The sequence below is a fragment of the Microdochium trichocladiopsis genome (genome assembly GCF_020744255.1).
Source record: "Microdochium trichocladiopsis strain MPI-CAGE-CH-0230 chromosome Unknown B0I36scaffold_11, whole genome shotgun sequence".
NCBI classification, from domain to species: domain Eukaryota; kingdom Fungi; phylum Ascomycota; class Sordariomycetes; order Xylariales; family Microdochiaceae; genus Microdochium; species Microdochium trichocladiopsis.
In genome coordinates this window covers 1,232,792-1,252,371 of record NW_025763554.1, presented here as the reverse complement: position 1 = coordinate 1,252,371, position 19,580 = coordinate 1,232,792, and the positions used below count along the sequence as shown (strand labels likewise).

The following is a 19,580-nucleotide window of genomic DNA, read 5'->3' as shown; positions in this document are numbered from 1 at the left end:
AATCTCTGCAATGTTGGACATTCGCTGCAATAATATTCCCAGCTTGGAGCATGAAAGCATTTGAGCGCCTTGAGAAGGTACCACGAACTAGTATAAAACATAAGTCTGCTAGCATACTTCATGGCCTCAAAATTTACTTATAGCTAGAATATGCATGGTAGCCTTATAGGAGCTCGATAGAAGCACAATAAAATGTGTACCGTGTGCCAGATGGAGATAGAGAATGAGCTCATTACCTTTTCCAATGATGATGTCTATCGTTTAGCTTGCAGGCTTGTTTTTGAACCCTAATGAGTACTTGGTCATACGTGTCGAAGCTCAAAGAAAAAAAAGGATGGATGGATAGGGCTCGACAGACTTTCTGATAGCTCGACTACTATTTATTACTCTTGCTCACTCACCCCACTCCTCTTCCAATGTACCATTCGGATTGAAGACCTGTTTCTTATCTAAGATGAGAGATTGGGTGATGGGTGCACGGGCTTAAACGGTCTCACATAAAGACCTCGAGTAGAAGTGTTTTGCTGGCACGTACCTTTCACGGCATGAGCCAATTCGCTAATAAAAGCAATGGTATGCGTATGTGTATGGAGAAGATTTTTTAACAGATTGTTCATAGTGTTTTCGGTGTTCGACGTCTAGAAAGTGGTTTCTTCCCCCGGTTATGGAGGTTCTTAGATAAATCTTGCCATATACGACTATTTATTTGATTTGTTCATGAGACACATCTAGAAGACGGGCAAGGCTAACCATCCATCTGTGTTGGAACCTATATTCCACTCATCGCGAGGTAAGGACCAGAGCCAGGCTTGTGATCGTCTCAATATTGTGTTTAGATAGAAGCGATGACTATGCTTTTGTTAGTTCGGACGTACAACATACTCGAGAGGCCCTTATATTGTGGTGTATAACTAAGATCAAATATATTTGGTGTGTACATCAATCATTCAAGTGACTTAATGGTTTGTGCATCCAAAATAAATCAGAGGGGGTTATTTCTGGTCAGACCACGAGGACTATGTAGCACTGTCTGGTAATCCATGTTCAAACCATAGACTAATGAAGAATCCTAAGCTCGCTCTACGTAGATACGTACTGCTTGGTGTAGCAACGGCGTGAGGTCACCGCATCGTGTGGATGCATACGCTTATCTTCACGGTCTAGGACAGACATTATAATTGAAGAATATTATCTTCGCGCGGCAGGATAATTGCAGCTTTGGATGAGCAGCCCAGATATCAGCGTGTGACCTCTTCTGCATCCACCTTGAATTGATTTTGCGTGATCGTCTTGGAACAAGGATCTGACGGATTGTGGAGGTACGAACATGGATATTGTTGATTATCTATACACTTGACGAATAATAACTCTGGCGTGACCTGAGTATAGTTTTATTCGGCTTATGTGTATGTATTACTAACCCTGCGTATGTATACTTGTATATTAAAGCCAATCTTGGCCCTGAGTTTTGTTATTGTGAGCAAGGAATCTTATATTATCAGCAAGGTCGATTTGCCCTTGCATGACGGAAAGTTTTCAATAAGAAATCAGGAGCTCGGTCTTCGTACATAATCGTATCCAGTATTCACAGCAGCATGGATAAAACGATATGCGGAGAGAGTCCAATATATCAATTGCGAACGCGGCCGATACTCGACGCGCCAGAATTTTGAAGAACATACGGTTAGCATTTTTGCAACGGACAGTCTGAGTCACACTTTGCGGATTAATTTATGTCTGGCCCCGATCACTGATTTTAGTGCTTTATTCTGTCCCACTAGGAGTGGTATTATTGCACGAGTGACGTGTTATAGAATAAGCCACAACTTCAGTCCTGCGTCTCTCTCGTGCTTGCGGTAAAAAGTTGTGCTATCCGATGGCATTGCTCAGGGTTAGTCTACTAGAAGGAAGTGAACGTTCATTGGTGCAGAAAACGGCACAAGGGAGCAAATGCTAGTTCGACCTAATATATTACGAAATAGAAGGCCTGTATTATTTCTGGCCTCAAATCTAGCACTCGGATTTTGATTTTCTGGACCAAGCTATTTTTGCCGTAGCCGCATATTGTTAAATAGGATTCCCCAGCTGAAGAAGGAATGAGAGCGAACGGCTGCTGTCTGTATATGGGTCAAGTATACATCCGGTTACGTTCAAACGACGTACGGCTACTTCCTTCAACCATGTCTATCATAACAATTTTCCTGATGCAGCTATTGGCTACACATTTGGGCAAGAGTTAGAACCACGATCATGAGAGAAGTATACCACAATAAGCCACACGCCTACTCTACATATTTAATTACATTTCTATTGTCTCTCTATTACCGCTGCTGCCAGAACAGGAGTACCCCGGTCCTGAACATACATCTTGAATTATCTTTCAGACTTTAGAGCCGTGGTCGTTAGTGCTTTTCACAAAACCAAACCTCAGTCTTTGTTGAGAGAGGATCTATCGTCGATTGAAGTGTTGCTTGGCGGAGAGCGCTTCGGGCTCTAAAACATCGCCAATCCGCTACTCTTAGAAGATGCTTTATCTGTGGTCAAAGTCGATAACAAAATCAGATCAATTTGATTTTGGCATTACTGTCTTTCTTTTGGGGATGGGGGTAATTCATTACCACAGGTATGAAAACCCTTTATGACAAGCTTCGCCTGACTACGAGACGCCGAGACGGCTCTCACTCTCTCAGACCCTTATGAGGTGAGGAGAGACCTGCAGGTTAGATGTAAAGGCGCGTCTGTCCTACTTTCGGTCTAGGGTTTCCATTATTACGTACCTGGCACCTAACTGGCATTAGCAACGAACCAGCTTATGGCTGCAGCTTTTCTTCACGTTCTCGCGACAGGATACGTTTCATAAGTAGTTAAATTCTGTTGTGGTATCACATTAGAACAGAACTTGCGCACCATGAGCTGGACATGCCGGCTGGTAATGAATACTGTCATTGCATGCCCGGCCAGCCGACCTTTCTCTTCCATCTCCTTGGGTCTATTCGTTCTATGATAGTTTGTCTACCTAACAAGTTCGCTTTCTGTGATACCAAAGTTTACTACAGATCTATCAGATTTATTAATCTATTCAATACGAGTTGCGTCTCCAAATAGAGATAAATTTTCAACGTATAACCTTTGTAGTATCTGACTCTATATACTTCTGGTTTCCGAAGCCAGCGTGTTTTCGTACGGTAAAATAGCTTTGTTTCTTCGAAGAATTATCTCGTTGTAGTAGGTGACTATGGGATATGTTATCTTGGGATTTTATAGCGAGATGAATGTAGAACGGCTGTACTTCCGCTAGGTGATATATCGCATTTCTAAAGAGCATTGGGGTTTATACCTTGGGCACCCTTCTTAGGGCCTGGCTGATTCTCATCAGTTGCTTGAGCTAATCTACAGTGTTTACTTCTTTCGAGAAGTCATCAAAAAGCTAATAGAACCTAGCACGTACACTAAAGGTGATGTTGCAGTGAGCTCGGGCATAGGATAATATCATATTCATATTCAACGTAGAGTAGGTTTGCTTTTCAATCAGGATCCAGCTTAGTTAGCTCTTTTCGTGTATGGACTTTCTGTTAGAGGATACGCCACAGTTGGTCACTTACCTTCAGGGTTAGGAAACAGCTTTGTGCGTGTCGCCCGCCATACTACTGAAGGAGTCAATGCCTGTTTCATTCGCGCGCAGTATACGTCCTTTAGACCTTTGACGCGGCGGGTCAAGATGTTTCCGTTGCCGTATTTCATGGATTTGCCGTAGTCTACATTCCTTTATAAGATTTGTTGTGAAGTAGTGTACAAAAAGAAATATCCCTCAAATAGCGACAACACTTGTGCTGCACGCAGTTGTGCAGTGCATCTCACTTTTGGTTCTAGAAGAGGGAGATTATCGAATAGGTTTTCTCACATCGACTCAGAGTATATTCCCACGGATTGACCTGTCTTTTCAATTACTTGGTCATAAATGAAGAAGCATCGTTCTTCTTCATTTTCGATCACCTCTGACACAAGCTTCTGTGTATCAATTACTCCGTACTGACGAACGTACAGCCTTGCGACTTTTTGGAAAGACGATAGATTAGTTTATCATTTCGGTTAGAGCTGTCTCTACGTTATAGACTAAGGATATTGGAAAGGCAGACAATTCTCCCGCTAGCGGTAGGAGCAGCGGCATGCTGCTTGCGACTAACACTTGTCAAAAGTCGTTGCCTAAATAATACCTGGGAAAGCGCCTGCGCAGCTCTGGCGAGGCGTATGCGCCCCTAGGAATTACATGTACCCATGAGCTGCACACCGGCTTGGAGGATTGGGGACGGGCGGGCAACCTCGCCCAAAGAACGTCTGGCTGGTGAGAGCCATTCGTGATATGCGTCAAAATCACGCAGCATAGGCGCCGCTTAAGCGTACCGAGTACGTGGGGTATACTTTTCATCCGGTTCCGGCATGGTTTATTATAGGATAGATCTGTAGGCTCGCGAACCCTAGATAGGTAGCGCGTACTAATAACAATGATAATCATCATACCTGGGAATCATGCGGTAGTATTGTAGTCAATTTATATCATCGAAGGGGACTGTGAGTTCGACTTGGGTATGAGCAGATAAATAATGTATCTCAAAGAACGGGCGATGTCGTCCGTCAGCCCCCAGCTCGTGCGTGTCCAAGGGCACAAAGAATTTGATGGGCCGCTGCCGAGGACCTCCTTCTCATACAATCGGGACAACAATGCAGACGCTCGCTTTGCATTTAGCGCCTTGCCCAGGTTGAAGTAGTAACTATGAACGACAAGGCGTGCCGTAAAGCGATCACAATAGCGTTGATTTCTTTTCGGAAGGCGGAGTGATGTAATAAGTATTGTAGAACAATTGCCATCAATGAACGAAAATTGCTTGTCCAGGTAGGTCTAGATAGAAAATATGGGCTCATGCGCTTTTCATCCAGAGCGAAATAGAGTACGAGTAATTATCTCCTTACCAAACGATTAATTGCACATTCTCGTGACCGCAAAAGGAAAGAAGGGAATAATAACGATTGGTAATCGGAAATCCCCTGTTCTAGGGGACTACAAGTTTCATAAGGAATCCATTAGTAGAGACAGGGACACTGAAAATCAAATGTGATCATATCACACAACTGGAATATTCCTGCTTCCTTGCTGTTCGATGTATCTATATGTTACATCCATTCTGCGTGATAACTGGTCGGCTGGTGTAAATTACGATACAAGATCAAGGAGCATGCTAAGACATTCCCTCAGATCTTTGAACTAACAATTGAAGACTGTGGGAAACGACATCCAGACAGTTCTCATGCTGCGAGGGCAGGACATGAGGAGCTTTATGGTAAATATCATTAAACTCACATTCATGCTGATGTCCCCATGATATGAAATACTATATTCTCGAGAGTCATTCAATAAGATGTAAATTGTGAAGAATAGTTTTTGTGTATGGCTATAACTGTACTGTCGTAAACTATGCAGCGCAGTCTCAGCCTTGGGTCTACAATGCTTACCAGTATCGTTGTAATAGACTATGTTAGCTTTGTTACGACATAAATTGCAAGGAAGTATGCCCAGTGTGTTCTGACCGAAAGTTTTATTAGCGACAAGCAATTCTTTTCATGCGACGTCAGGCTTATCGAGAATTGCGAATTGCCGATTGGAGCAGCGTCGTCAGGATATGGCCAGATGAGTGGCACTGACTGAGCTATTCTTTTGGCTGCCGATCATGGTTTCGGGTTCACATTGGTCTCACAACTCATAAAGCTGCATGGCATGGTCTGTGTCGTTCGTACAGGAGCTGGCCATCCCGGATGAAGGTGAATGGAAGAGGAAGGGAATAAACTGTGTTCTGAAAAGCTGAGAATAAGCTGCTTCGTGTAATTACAGATAAGAGCTTAAAGGTGACTTTTAAGCTGTAATAGACTTGCTAGACTTTTCAGGTATCATGGACTTCTTGACAATTTTATAACTGCCTAATGCTTTAGGTAGAATGAAGTGGACTTCAATCCACGGTGAGAAAGTGGTGCACTCGCTCGGGCTGCTCAATTGCTCGTTGGAAGCAAAAGAAAGAGACGGCGATGGCGTCTCCCAATGCGCAAGGGTAGGCTGACCGTGGTGCTAACATTTTCGGGGCAAAGGTTGGCCAAAGGCGACAACCAGAGCATCATTACGCTGCGGTGGCCTGCCTCCCCACTGGCTTCGTGTCTCATATATCACAACGGCGACATGGTTCGCTCTTGGTGGTGGTGGCGCAGTGCTTATATGGATGTAAAGTACGCTAGTTCGACAATGCAATCGGCTATGTTTTGAGCCTTGATTTCGGGAGTCGCCTTGGTGAACTGGGTGAAATTCTTGCCTGTCGCGGTATCGTCCATACTGCACGATTTGCATGCCGTGATTACCAATTTCCCTTGTGGTAGACACATTCGCCCTGCATACGGTGACGATGTCTGCGAATCAAACACGAGCTGCTCGTACACATCGGCAGTCGTGTGCGACCATGCGGTTCTTCTATACACAACTATCACGTCGGGGGCAAAGCTCGGCCCCCCTGCCACTCACTACCTTGAAGTTAATGATTTTGATTGAGTCTAGCAATAGTGGCAGCTACTACTTCATGTGATCTCCAATGATGATTTAATCAGCTAATGATAAGTCACCATGATGGCATCAACAGCGGGAATCTTGTAAGGTATATGATGGACGGGTGCTTGAGCATCTGGATGGTAAGCGCCCGACATGCTTGCAAGAAGCAGCGCCATGTGAGTGTTGCAATCGAACGACACATCTGGCGTGATTGGCGGAGACGAAACGCGTGGTGGCCGAATCGGCAGGGTTCCAGGTTGCGGAGTGCAGGCCACCAGGCGTCGCTGCTCACACCAGCTGCTGCCCAGAGAGCTCCTCAGCTACGTCAGCCTCCAGCCTGGGAGTACCACAACACACCACCAACTCACATAGGCACTGCCTGTCACTCAACCTCGCCGTTTTTCATCACCTCCTTGTCAGTCAAGGCAGTCAGCCCCATTGCCATACCCCATCGGTGGACTACTGAGTAACGGGATTTCCATCCCTGCAGCTTGATTGTGCTGCACAATGGGCCAGGCTCAGTCCGACCACAGGCCTCCGCCGTCACGGCAGCATGTCGCCCAAGACCTGGTGAGCAGCACCTAGCTCAATGGACCGACGTGCTTGACACTCACCAGCTACACAGGCCGAGAGGTTCGCCCGAAAGTGCTTCGATCCTATTGAGCTCTATACTTTCAAGACCAACTTCCGTGCACTCGCAGACCACCAGAGCCAGGTTCGCTATCTTAAAGAGGACACTCTTGCACGTTTTCTCGAGCTGCCTGACAGCCTTGGAGTTTCGCCGATCATCTTCCAGATGATCTCGTACATTGGCGCCTTCCCTTTTCTTGACGATGCGCCGGCCGTCCTTGGGTTTGAGCAGATGATCATGGTTGTCACCATAATGACTGAGAGATACAAGAAGATTCTCTCAAGGGCTGCAGCAAACCGTCACAGGCTACTCTTTAAGAGTCTCGCCGTCTACGATCGGAAGCTCTCTGAGATCGAACGCGCGCCCAAGGAAGTCTCGAGTACTGACCCAAGGGGGGCAGAGCTGGTACAGAACTATACGCCAGGTTTCGTGATAGACGAGGCCGGGGATGACTCAGACGATGCCGATGAAGATGACGAGCTTGTAATAGCAGCACTCGACTCTCTCGACATTGATGAGGCATTCAAGAAAGGTGACGGGCATTCGGCATCCACCCACGGGGCGATGATCCCCGCTGACAATTTACGAAAACTAATCATGCTGCTCTTACTCGTCGCGCCCATGTCGTCCTTGGAAAGCCTTTCGACTTATGCGGATCGACTCGTCGGGGAACAGCTTGAAAGCCTGGGGTCGACAGCAGACGACATCCTAGCCAGTTTTATCAACGTGGAAAAATCGCCTGGTGTCACATTCGCGCACTTCGTTGATGCTCTCCCAGTCAACTTCCCGCATCTGTTTTCTGGCCTCTCGCCGCTCTTCGAGCACTTTCTATTCTCTAAGGAGCTTGACCTGTCGAAGCGGAAAGATCCAGCTGGACCACCTCGAGGCTCCGTACCAGGTCCCCATGACATTAGCTTGCCTCAAGCCTCCCTGCTCAAAGACACCGGGCGTATTATGAATCTCAACGTGCTCTCGCAGCTCTCCTTCTTCATCCCAGGTAATGATCTATTCCACCGACTGCGCCTCCTCTATTCTGGTGCCAGTGATGGCTACTCGATGGGGAGCTTCGAGTCGAAGGTGTTCAATTGGCGTGCGCCGACCTTACTACTGGTGTCTGGCACGCGTATCACCCCGGGGAATAAGCCCTCGGGTTCGCAGCTGGCTTTCGAAAGCACGATTCCTCCAAGGCGATATCCCGATGATCCCCAACAAGGCCACCGAGATCGTGTAGTTTTTGGACTGTTGGTCAAGGAGCCGTGGCAGTTATCCAGCAAGACATGTTTCGGCGGTGAAGGCACGGTCTTCTTCCAGCTCAGCCCAGTCCATGATGTTTTCGCTCCTTCATCGCTGAACCATAACTACGTATCGTTCACCAGATCGCCCTCACCTAATCCTGGCATCAGTGTTGGCTGTGCACCGCCGGGTCTTGGTTCTACATCTCGCTCCGCCCCGCTCAGAAGCCTGGGTTCTGTGTCCCTGGCCCTAGATTCAAGCTTTGAGTTTGGCGTTTTCAACCATGACTACACAACGCGAGGTGGTGCCTTCGCATCCAGCACCATTCGCAGATACGATCTTCAGACACGTTTCCAGGTGGACGACATTGAGGTTTGGGGCTGTGGGTGAGTTTCCCGCACCATTCCGAATGATAAATATTGGAAAGCTCACGTGCAGAAGTGGCGACGAGGATGCAAAAGTCCAGCGAGAGCGGTGGGAGTGGGAAAGGAGAGAGGCCGAAGCACGGAGACGCATCAACCTGGGGACGGGCGATATTGATGCAGATCGTCAATTACTCGAGATGGCTGGTCTCATTGGTCAGAATCGGAGTGGCGGCTCTACTTGAACTTTTGTCGCAACACGACCTACTGGCGTCTGGCATGCACCATCGTAGCGTGGCCAGACAGTAATACATTGATTGTCCTTGCGAGCTGTGCCACTACCAGCACAGCTCTGTTCACAAAAGACTTGAGGCGTCCTCGCCCCCCCCCCCCCCAGCTCGACCATCAGGCGTATATACAAGCAATGCATATTGTACATGATTGTGTTTTGTTTTGGTACAGTATCGATCCAGATGCTTCTAACAACGGCTATCCAGTGGCAGCTCGCAGAAAATCTCGATGCAGAGGATGGTTGCAATTCGCGGTCCATCTTTCGGAGCTCAGCACCCATGAACCAGCAGTCACCACCGCGACTCAATCCGAGGACTTCGGGGGAGGGGTGACTTTATCTGAGTCAGAGATATTAGACTTGGATTGTTCGGGTTTACTCGAACCAAACCAACCACCAACTCTGGAGAGGGAAGAAAGCACACCGGCTCCCTCTGGTTTCGGCTGCGTACCTCGGTCGCCCTGCTGGTCCGGTTCAGGCAACGACGCCATTGTGGCATCGCTCCCCGGATTCCTGCCAGCGGACTCTGCCTTTCTCTGTTCGGCCCGTTCCCTACGACGTTTGATCGACTCCTTGAGTGCCTTGTCCTCCTCGTCTCGAATCTCGAGTTCCCGCAGCCACTTGGCTTGTCGTTCTTCTGCACGCTGCTGAGCCTCTAGTTTGATCAATTCCTTGCGCTTTTCGCGGTCCTGGCCGTAGTACGCTCCACCGGCGACCATGGCAATGACTGTGAAAGCCTGGGCGCCAACTCTGGCACGAAACATGCGCTGCACTCCCTGGTGGTCGCCACGCCGCATAGCTCTCCATGCATTCACAAGGGCGAGAACCGTAAGGCCACATCCTGTAGACGTGGGAAGGGCTCTAATCAGCTTTCTCTACCTCTCGCACCGAATGATATCGCCTCGCTGTGTGTCGCCAGCAGACAAAGGAGCTGTATGTGCAGGTACACCACATACCTAGTGGTATCAGGGGCTCTTCCCTGAGCTTGCGGGAGATTTTTTGCCATCCTGTCTCCTGGTATTCTCTGAGTAACAACTAATCAGCGTGCTGTCTCTGATTTTGCTCCGGGAATCACGCGGCCTGACTTTGCATCGTCAAAGGACGAAGGGACGGGACGGTCGGCCATGGCGGGGCGTGCGAAGAAGCTTGTCTAGGTCTGGCCTGGGTAGCAAGAGCTATACTCGGGTTGAGTTGATGCTTTTGCGCGTGGTAATGTTCATCAATCTGAGTTCGGAGGTTGTGCGACGACGAAGATGGTGATAGAAAATGTCAATGACGATGGCACCCCAGCACGCTGAACGCACAGTGATGGGCCGTTGTGACCAAAGCCCTGGTGCCGGGTAAGCTCAGGCCTGGGGAGGGAGTTATCGTTATCGATTCTAGGGTCCAAGATCTATGCTGGAACCTAGTGGGGTGCGCTTAGCACACCCGGGGCCCTTGCACGATGACACTGCGAGTTGCGTGCATGCTACCCCAGGACGAAGTACCGACGACGTACACTGCGCAATCCTCGTGCTTGCCTACCATTGCGCAGCGTTGTCCAGTGCGGCAGCTCATAATAAGGAGATTCCGTAGCATAGGTCATGAGAAGGCTGTCTAAGCGCATGAATTCGTCAGAACTTTATCCTCCATTGCGCAATGGCAGCGGCACTATGTTCGCCCTGCAGAATGTGTTGCCTGTGGTGCATCCCCTTGACAATAACAAACCCATGAGGCACTCGGGTGGCCAGTCGCCGAGATCGGCGCTGTCTGAGTTGTGCGCCCCATAATAATTCTGCCCCGTCATGAAAATGACATGCCGCCAGCACACAGAGAGACCAGAGGCCTTTGAGGGTGATGAACGCGAAAGAATACAGTCTGGCCATTCATCGCGAGTCACCAACCTTGAATTCATATTTCAATTGAGATTCACGGCCTCGCAGTCTGCTTCCTCTCGCTCTGGCTATATTCTGCGCTGCGCAGCCATCGCAAGGCACCATTTGGACCCCTGCTCGATCGATTCCAAGCATAATCGTTTGTACCAACTCGGCGCGATGCCAGCCTCCGTCCCTCTCGACGACGTTATCGCTTCCAGCGCCCAGAATGGCCTATCAGCCGGAGATCACGGCATCAACGGCAGCCACGGTACAGAGGAAACCGAATCGAGACCAATGACAGCCGGCATCAATGGCAATGGCGGCCATGAAGCCCTGCATGCTCGCAATCTCTCTCTCACCGGTCTTTCCCTGACCGAGTACAGCGCGAATCCCTCGCCGCCCTCCGAAGACCACGACGACAAAATCAGAGCCACCATCCCCGCCGACTTCATCCTGCCCAATGGCCGTCCAGACTACCTGCGGCTCATTCTTGGTTCTAGAGTTTACGAGGCCTGCAACGAGACAGCTCTTACACACGCCGCCAATCTCTCGAATCGTCTCGAGTGTCGAGTCCTGCTCAAGCGCGAGGACGAGCAGCCAGTCTTCAGCTTCAAGCTGCGGGGCGCCTATAACAAGATGGCCCATCTTGATCGTCATCAGAGCTGGAAGGGAGTCGTCGCCTGCTCCGCCGGCAATCATGCCCAGGGTGTGGCCTACTCAGCTCGCCAGCTAAAAATCCCTGCTACCATCGTGATGCCTCAGGGCACCCCAAGCATCAAGCACCGGAATGTCTCGCGACTTGGCGGTTGCGTTGTCTTGCACGGAGCAGATTTTGATGCTGCTAAGGAGGAATGTGCTCGGTTGGAGAAAGCACATGGGCTGATCAACATTCCACCTTTTGACGATCCCTACGTCATTGCTGGCCAGGGCACTATTGGAATGGAGCTGCTGAGGCAAACAAACATTCAGAAGCTGGAAGCCATCTTCTGCTGCGTAGGCGGTGGTGGCCTCATTGCTGGCATTGGTGTCTATGTTAAGCGTATCGCTCCACACGTCAAGATCATTGGCGTGGAAACCGAGGATGCCAACGCCATGGTTCAATCGCTACGGGAAGGCAGACGAGTCGTACTCAAGGACGTGGGACTCTTTGCTGATGGCGCTGCAGTCAAGACCGTTGGAGAAGAGACTTTCCGCATCTGTCAGGAAGTGGTTGATGAAGTGATCCTTGTCAACACTGATGAGACATGTGCCGCCATCAAGGACGTCTTTGAGGACACACGTTCTATTGTTGAGCCTGCCGGAGCTCTCGCATTGGCCGGTCTCAAGAAATACGTCGCAGCACACCCATCCAGCGATGTGAACAGGTCTCTTGTTGCCATTGCTAGCGGTGCCAACATGAACTTCGATCGCCTCCGGTTTGTGGCCGAACGCGCAGCGCTTGGTGAGGGCAAAGAGGCACTATTATGCGTTAGCATCCCAGAGCGACCTGGGAGCTTCGCAGAGCTCATCAGCTACATTATGCCGCATGCTGTGACCGAGTTCTCCTATCGCTATGCCACTGACCAGGTAGCCAACGTTCTGGTGGGCATATCACTGACGTCGAGTGTAGCGGAGAGGTCCAACGAGCTCCGGTCGCTCATGGGGCGCATCGAGGGCGCTGGCATGCAAGTCACTGATCTTTCTGGTGATGAGCTGGCCAAATCACATGTGCGCTATCTCGTCGGAGGTCGATCGAGTGTGGCAGATGAGCGCCTATATATGTTCAACTTCCCTGAGCGGCCTGGAGCACTTGAGAAGTTCCTAGGGATGCTTCGATTACGGTTTAACATCAGCCTCTTCCAATACCGCAACGGGGGTAGTGATGTTGGCAAGGTCCTCACAGGCATCCGTTGTCCCGATGCTGACCTTGGGGAGCTGACAAGATCGCTCAACGAGATTGGCTACCCCTGGGAGGACTGCACACACAGTCCCGTTTTCAAGACATTCCTGCGGAGCTGAGCTGAGCCACTGGCGTGGCTAGGATAGAGCAAACAAAACACTTCCTTTGTCATGTGGTATTACGTCTTGTTCATAATCTAATGACCGGTCTTTTATGGGTGGACACTCGGTTCTTATTCGTGGGCGTCATGCGGTGGACTTTGATAGGGAAACGAGCTCTTCGAACCTAGAAGGTCCATTACACACGTATTTCATGGTATACAGTTGTTATGACTTGAGTTCATGTCATTGACGCTTCCGCCCCAGCCGCCCCAGCGTGGAAATAGTCTTTGATCAAAGTCCACTGCCCTGTAGGATTCTACATGAATATACCTGGGCATATGCGAAAAGGTGGTTTACCGCAAGTGTAGCCTCACGTAGTCCTCAAGCGCAGCAACTCCCCCCCGCAGGACGTCGGTATGGCAGACATAACCGATGCGGACATAGCCCCTAAAGTCCTTGCCCTCTCCAAAACAAAGAGACCCAGGGACGAACATGACTTTGGTTTTGTCCAGCAAGTCCCTGCAGAAGGCGACATCGTCAACTGGTCGTCGTTCTATCCTCTTCCCATCATCTTGAACCTCGCCGGACCGAGCGAAGAAGCGAATGAATGCGGTCGTACCCGCATTCGGTTTCACCCAGTCGCATACCTCTCTGCCTACAGGTCCTTCGACAAATGCCGCTAGTATGTCGAGGTTGGTCTTGGCCAGCTCTATGTTGCGCTGCGCCAGCTGGGGACGGACGTCTTTGCTCAGCGCATATCGAGCGAGTTGGTCGTCGATCTGAGAAACACTGATTGTGGTGTAATCCCGGGCAGAAGCAATCGCTCCTCGAATCGTCGGGTTGCGTGTCGCGACCCAACCCACACGTATGCCTGCAAGTGCCCAAGCTTTTGACATGGAGCCCGTGGTCACAATGTTATCGTAGTTAACCTGAGGGTCATCCGAAGATGAAGCGAGCGTCACAGCAGAGCGAGGAAAATCGGCGGGACTTGCAAGCCCGTGGAAGAGCGGTGCGTAGACCTCGTCGGAGAAGAGAATGATGCCGTGGGCTTTGGCGATCGCAATGATGCTCAGGATGATTTCCTCTACAATGGTTGCGCCTGTGGGGTTGTTGGGATTGTTGATCACAATCATCTGCCTGACAGTTAGCTCGTCGACGAGGAGACGTCACGCGGGGGGAAAGGGCTGGGGGGGGGGCAATATTATCCCACGATCACCTATGTACCTTTGTGTTCGGCCGAATAAGCTTCTCAAGCTCGCTAACATCAGGCACGAAACCGCGCTTGGCATCAAGCTTCCAGAGACTGACATCGGCCCCGAGGCTGGCTGGCACTGTGTACAACTGCTGATACGTCGGGTAGACGGATATGACGTGGTCTCCAGCCTCTACAAGACTATAGAAGACAAGGTAGTTTGCGGAAATAGCACCGGTCGTCACGATCACATCTTTTTGTGTGAGGGTCTGGAACTTGCCGTGAAGAGACCTCGGCGAAGAATTGTAGAGGTCGGCAATATGGTCCCTCAAGCCAGAAGAGCCACGGATGGCACCATATGTCATTGGGACACTATAGTCTATGGGTGGAGCAGCAAGCTGTTTCTGGGAGTTGAGGCGCACGAGATCTTCGATCGTGATGCTAGCAGCGCAGGTTTCCGCCAGGTTGAGCACGTTGGGCGTTGTCTCGTACTTGTCCATCCACTGCTCGACAGCAAAGGCCGGCACCTTGGAGGAGGGGTTGACGGGAGACATGTTTCGGCACTTGATGGGAAGCGTCTCGTGCGTGCGAAGTGCGACTCTGAGGATCATGCGGAAGACAGTTGAAGTGCCCGAGGAGGTGCACTGCCAACGCTAAGTAGTATTTATATTGGGTACCACGGGGATCGTGTTGAATATGTCGGCTCCAGACACGGAGCGGCCGGCCTCTGCCCGGGAAGAGAAGCACCGAAGGGCGCAAGTGGAGCTCCGTTGCGGAGCTGGCCCACGCCCTGTAGGTCGTGCAGGTAGGTTGTCAACAGGACCAACCGAAACCCATGACGTCGTTGAGAGGAGCGCCGTGTCTCAACTGGCCAAACTACGGGCTCCTCTGGGCAGGTGTTTTGCCGGGTAATGCCACCCGACCGCGCATAGCGACATGGGCATTCAGAAATGGGTTCGCATGAGGCTTGGCCAACCAATCAACGCGCAGTCTAGAGAGGCCCCAAGGCACCACTGAGGCAGGCACCACACGCAAGCGCAGCCTGTGGGCCCAAAGTGCACCGCCGTCGGCGAAGGTCAGCACTTGAGCTGCAGTACTGGGGGAGCTACTCCGGTGCCCTGCAGGTGAGCGGAATCTGGGGCGTGGGGGCTGGGCTCTGGAGCTCTGGCCCGCCTTATCTCGATCGCCATTCACGCCAGCAACGGCGGCTGTGCTGTGCATCCATCCTGTCCACCATCGCCGCCTCTTCTTCATCCTCTTCCCACCTTGCCTATCTCTCCCTTGTCAACCCAGGCCCTGGTCGCTACGATACGCCGGTACCTCATCTTCATAAGCCTCGCGTCCGCCTGCTGCCACGACCTCCCTCGCCTTCCCGGGCTTAGCCACCAGCCATCATGCTCGCCAGCATGATGCCGGCGGTCGCCCGCCGTGCTCTCGTGGGCGGCCTCGCTCTCTCCGCCATCGTTCCCATCGCCGCAGCCAAGAACTATACGCAGGACGACATGCTCAGAGCCCACATGGCTCTCCTCAACGTTCGCGCCGCCGACGACTGCCCTCCATGCTTCAACTGCCTGCTGCCAGCATATACTTGTGGCCAGTATGCCCAGTGCAACGAATACAATGGCCAGTGCGAGTGCCCAGCCGGTTTTGGTGGAGATGCCTGCCTCGAGCCCAGTACGTTGCCAGCCCGCCCTTCCCCTTTCGCTCCGCGCGTAGCCTCATCACACTATGGTGGTTGCCCTTCTCGCTGACCTACTCATCACACAAACAGCATGCGGATCCCTTGCTCGTGGCAAGGACAGGCCTGTGCGACAGGGCGACGAATGCGAATGCGACGACGGCTGGACCGGCCTGAATTGCAATGTCTGTACCGACAACCTTGCCTGCAACGCCCTCATGCCCACCTCCGAAGGTGGCGTTTGTTACCAGAACGGCGAAGTGGTCAAGCAGAACTACCAGATGTGCGATGTCACAAATGCTAAAATCTTGGACATGCTGGCTGGCCAGATCCCGCAGGCCACCTTCACGTGCGAGAAGGAAACTGGGCTGTGCGATTTTCAGTGTAGGTTGCCAATCCAGTCTCACCTGATGGGGTCTCGCCCTCTCATGAGTCAAACACCAGACTGACAATCCCGCCATGCCTCACTTAGTCTGGATCGACAAGCTCGAGTCTTTCTACTGCCACCTGGGTGACTGCGAATCGAGCGCAGAGTTCACCGAGAACAAGAACAGCACCCACTACAAGTGCCCCAAGGTTGAGTGCACCTGCATACCTGACCGAATGCTATGTGGTGCTCATGGCTCGGTGGATCTCACCGATTTCCTACGCGAGGAGATCGAGGGGCCGGCCATATTCGAGTGTAACCAGGTGGACAGTGGCATCAATGCTTGTTCGTTCTCCGAGCCGGCGCTTGACGGCATCGTGGAAGCTATCTTCGGCGACCCCCACATTAAGCTCGAATGCCGATCCGGCGAATGCCTGTACCAGACAGAGGTCCCAGGTTTCCAGCGCCCCATCAAACAGATCAACACCCCCCTCATTGCAGGTGTCATTGCTGGCTGCTCACTTTTCGTCGTTGCTGTCATTCTTGGCACATGGTACCTTTCGAGACGTCAATTCAAGTACGGGCCAATTTCGCTGGATGACTCTGACGACGAGACTTCCAAGCTCATGATTGATCACAAACCTGCTGCCTTGTACTGGCAGAATGTTGCGTACGGGCTCAACGGCAAGACGATTCTTCGAGACATTCAGGGTGTGGCCCACCCTGGCGAGATCACGGCTATCATGGGTGCCTCCGGTGCCGGCAAGACGAGCTTCCTCGACATTCTTGCACGAAAGAATAAGCGCGGAGTCACCGGGGGCGACTTCTTCGTGAACGGCGAGAAAGTCAGCAATGCAGAGTTCAAAAGTGTCATCGGCTTTGTTGACCAGGAGGATACTATGCTTCCGACTCTGACAGTTCACGAGACTATTTTAACCAGCGCTCTTCTTCGCTTACCCAAGGCCATGACCCGAGCCGCGAAGGAACAACGGGTCTGGGATGTTGAGAAGCAGCTTGGAATCTATCACATCCGAGACTCTTTGATTGGATCTGAGGAGGGCAAAGGTCGCGGCATTTCTGGCGGTGAAAAGAGACGTGTCGGTATCGCCTGTGAGCTTGTCACAAGCCCTTCGATCCTGTTCCTTGATGAACCCACCAGTGGCCTTGACGCGTACAATGCGTTCAACGTCATCGAATGCCTCGTCACACTGGCCAAGACTTACAAGCGCACTGTCATTTTCACCATTCATCAGCCCCGATCTAACATTGTTGCGCTCTTTGATCGGCTCGTCCTCCTCGCCCAGGGCAAGACCGTCTACTCTGGACCCTTCGCTCAATGTCAGGAGTATTTCGACCAGATTGGATATGCCTGCCCCCCTGGTTTCAACATTGCAGACTACCTGGTTGACCTGACAATGCATGCCATCGCGGTCGGCCCCTTCGATGATGGCACCATATCTGTCAATGATGCAGCTAGTGTGGGTCTGAGCAGTACCACCGCTGTCAAGTCCATTGCAAGCATCTCGGGAGCCAGTATTGCTGATGATAGCTCCAATGAGCCCTCTTCGAGTAACCAGACTCGTCCCAATAATAAGCGCAAAGACTCGATTCGGGCCCGACAGGAGCGGGAGCTATACACCCGTCGCAAAAACAACGCGGAAACCGCAGCCTCCTCCGACGGTGAGGAGGAGATCGGTGCTTACAAGCTGCACAAGCAGAGGGGTTCACCTCATATCATCGTAGAGGATGCCGACAACGTGCCGCCGTCTGCTGGCTCAAACCTGGACGCCCTTGTCTACGCCTATGCTGACTCCGAGATATCACGAAACATCTCAGAGGAGATTCGCCATGCTGTCTCGACTGCTGAAGGCGCCAATGGTCAGAACGGTCACCTTTCGAACACCTCTCAACTCGGCAGTAGCGCCATTGGGCGAGGCTATGCGCGCATTGGCTATTTTCGGCAGTTCGTCATCCTTGCTCAGCGCACCTGGAGAAACTTGTACCGTAACCCGCTACTCATGCTTACGCACTACGCTATTGCGATCCTGCTGGCTGTGCTCTCTGGCTACCTCTTCTACGGGCTCACCGACGACATCCCGGGTTTTCAAAATCGCCTTGGCCTGTTCTTCTTCCTGCTTGCTCTATTCGGATTCAGTACTTTGACGAGCCTCAACGTTTTTGCGTCGGAGCGCCTGCTATTTACACGGGAGCGTGCCAATGGATACTACTCGCCGATAACGTACTTCACAGCCAAGGTGGTCTTTGACATCGTCCCGCTCCGGATCATCCCTCCAATCATCATGGGCGCCATTGTGTATCCTATGACTGGTCTCATTGCGGATGGTCCTCACTTCTTCACTTTCATGCTAATTCTTGTCCTCTTCAACCTGGCTGCCGCAGCAATCTGTCTCTTCATCGGTATCATTTGTAAGGACGGAAGCGTCGCGAACCTCATCGGATCTCTCGTGATGCTCTTTAGCCTACTGTTTGCGGGCTTGCTACTCAACTATGATGCGATTCCCGTAGGGGCGAAGTGGCTACAGAATTTGTCCATTTTCCACTATGGGTTCGAGGCGCTGATTGTTAACGAAGTCGTGGAACTCACGCTGGTTGACAAGAAGTACGGCCTGGACATCACAGTTCCTGGCGCTGCCATCTTGTCCAGCTTCGGTTTCCGTAATGGTGCCAAGTGGATGGACATCCTAAACCTTGGCATTTTTGCCGCTGTTTTTGTGGTCCTTGCTTATGCAGCCATGCATTTTGTCCTCGTCGAGCGCAGATAGTGAGCATCTCCCGGAGCGACAATTCGGCCGACAAAGCTATTGCCTTCCCCGGCCAATAACATACGACGACCTTTTGTACATACATGTACGGCACTCGGGTTTGCGTTCAAGGCAATAATGAGCGTTTTCAAGTGTGGTCGGACTCTTAAATACACAACTCATCGGGACAGTAGCCAATCATGTTTGCGCACAAGGAGCTCCATCGTTTCATAGAACTTTTGTCATACTCGTTTCAGCTACTCCCACATCCATGAGGCGTTATGGTGGATTGCAATTTGAATTATATTTCCCAATGGTTTCCTTTATTCACGCGAGTGCCTTTTCCCCGCCCATGATCTGTGAGAACTATAGGGAGGAAGTGCAAAGCAGCTCCGCGGCGCTGAATCGTCACATGATCGCCTGCGACAAGTGGTGTCAATTGTAACTGCCAAGGAAAGTGCAATAAGCATAGTCCTGCTCGTGACGTCGTCACGAAGACCAGAGTCCAAGAGAAGATCAGATGTGCGTGCCTCCAGATATGCCAACCCGCTGCCCTCGTCCTCTCGCCCGAGGAGACGAACTGCACGCCAGTAAAGGAGAGAAGTGAGCCGGTCGCAACGTGCATAATATTACACCAAGAGAGCCAC

The 19,580-nt window shown here is 51.2% G+C and overlaps 5 protein-coding genes across 5 annotated transcripts; 3 read left to right on the top strand and 2 right to left on the bottom strand.

Moving 5' to 3' along the window:
- The first annotated feature begins 6,940 nt into the window (after positions 1-6,940).
- Positions 6,941-9,204, top strand: B0I36DRAFT_335815 (TLD-domain-containing protein). Its single transcript, XM_046155528.1, has 3 exons — positions 6,941-7,153; positions 7,209-8,833; positions 8,889-9,204. The coding sequence occupies exons 1-3, from the start codon at positions 7,091-7,093 to the stop codon at positions 9,052-9,054; spliced, it is 1,854 nt and encodes a 617-aa protein (XP_046006623.1). The 5' UTR covers positions 6,941-7,090; the 3' UTR covers positions 9,055-9,204.
- Positions 9,191-10,427, bottom strand: B0I36DRAFT_335810 (hypoxia induced protein conserved region-domain-containing protein). The gene is made up of 3 exons (XM_046155527.1): positions 10,184-10,427; positions 10,055-10,122; positions 9,191-9,939 (listed from the first exon to the last, which is right to left on the bottom strand). Exons 1-3 carry the CDS (start codon positions 10,222-10,224, stop codon positions 9,404-9,406), a joined length of 645 nt encoding a protein of 214 aa, XP_046006622.1. The 5' UTR covers positions 10,225-10,427; the 3' UTR covers positions 9,191-9,403.
- Positions 10,428-11,248: 821 nt separating this feature from the next.
- On the top strand, positions 11,249-12,952 carry B0I36DRAFT_253756 (threonine dehydratase-like protein; the record flags this gene model as incomplete). The annotated part of the gene is made up of 1 exon (XM_046150775.1): positions 11,249-12,952. The coding sequence occupies one exon, from the start codon at positions 11,249-11,251 to the stop codon at positions 12,950-12,952; it is 1,704 nt and encodes a 567-aa protein (XP_046006621.1).
- Positions 12,953-13,287: 335 nt separating this feature from the next.
- Positions 13,288-14,680, bottom strand: B0I36DRAFT_253794 (pyridoxal phosphate-dependent transferase; the record flags this gene model as incomplete). The annotated part of the gene is made up of 2 exons (XM_046150780.1): positions 13,288-14,067; positions 14,159-14,680. 2 exons carry the CDS (start codon positions 14,678-14,680, stop codon positions 13,288-13,290), a joined length of 1,302 nt encoding a protein of 433 aa, XP_046006620.1.
- Positions 14,681-15,364: 684 nt separating this feature from the next.
- On the top strand, positions 15,365-19,435 carry B0I36DRAFT_297952 (uncharacterized protein). Its single transcript, XM_046151934.1, has 3 exons — positions 15,365-15,800; positions 15,898-16,188; positions 16,277-19,435. Exons 1-3 carry the CDS (start codon positions 15,521-15,523, stop codon positions 18,952-18,954), a joined length of 3,249 nt encoding a protein of 1,082 aa, XP_046006619.1. The 5' UTR covers positions 15,365-15,520; the 3' UTR covers positions 18,955-19,435.
- The last annotated feature ends 145 nt before the right edge of the window (positions 19,436-19,580 follow it).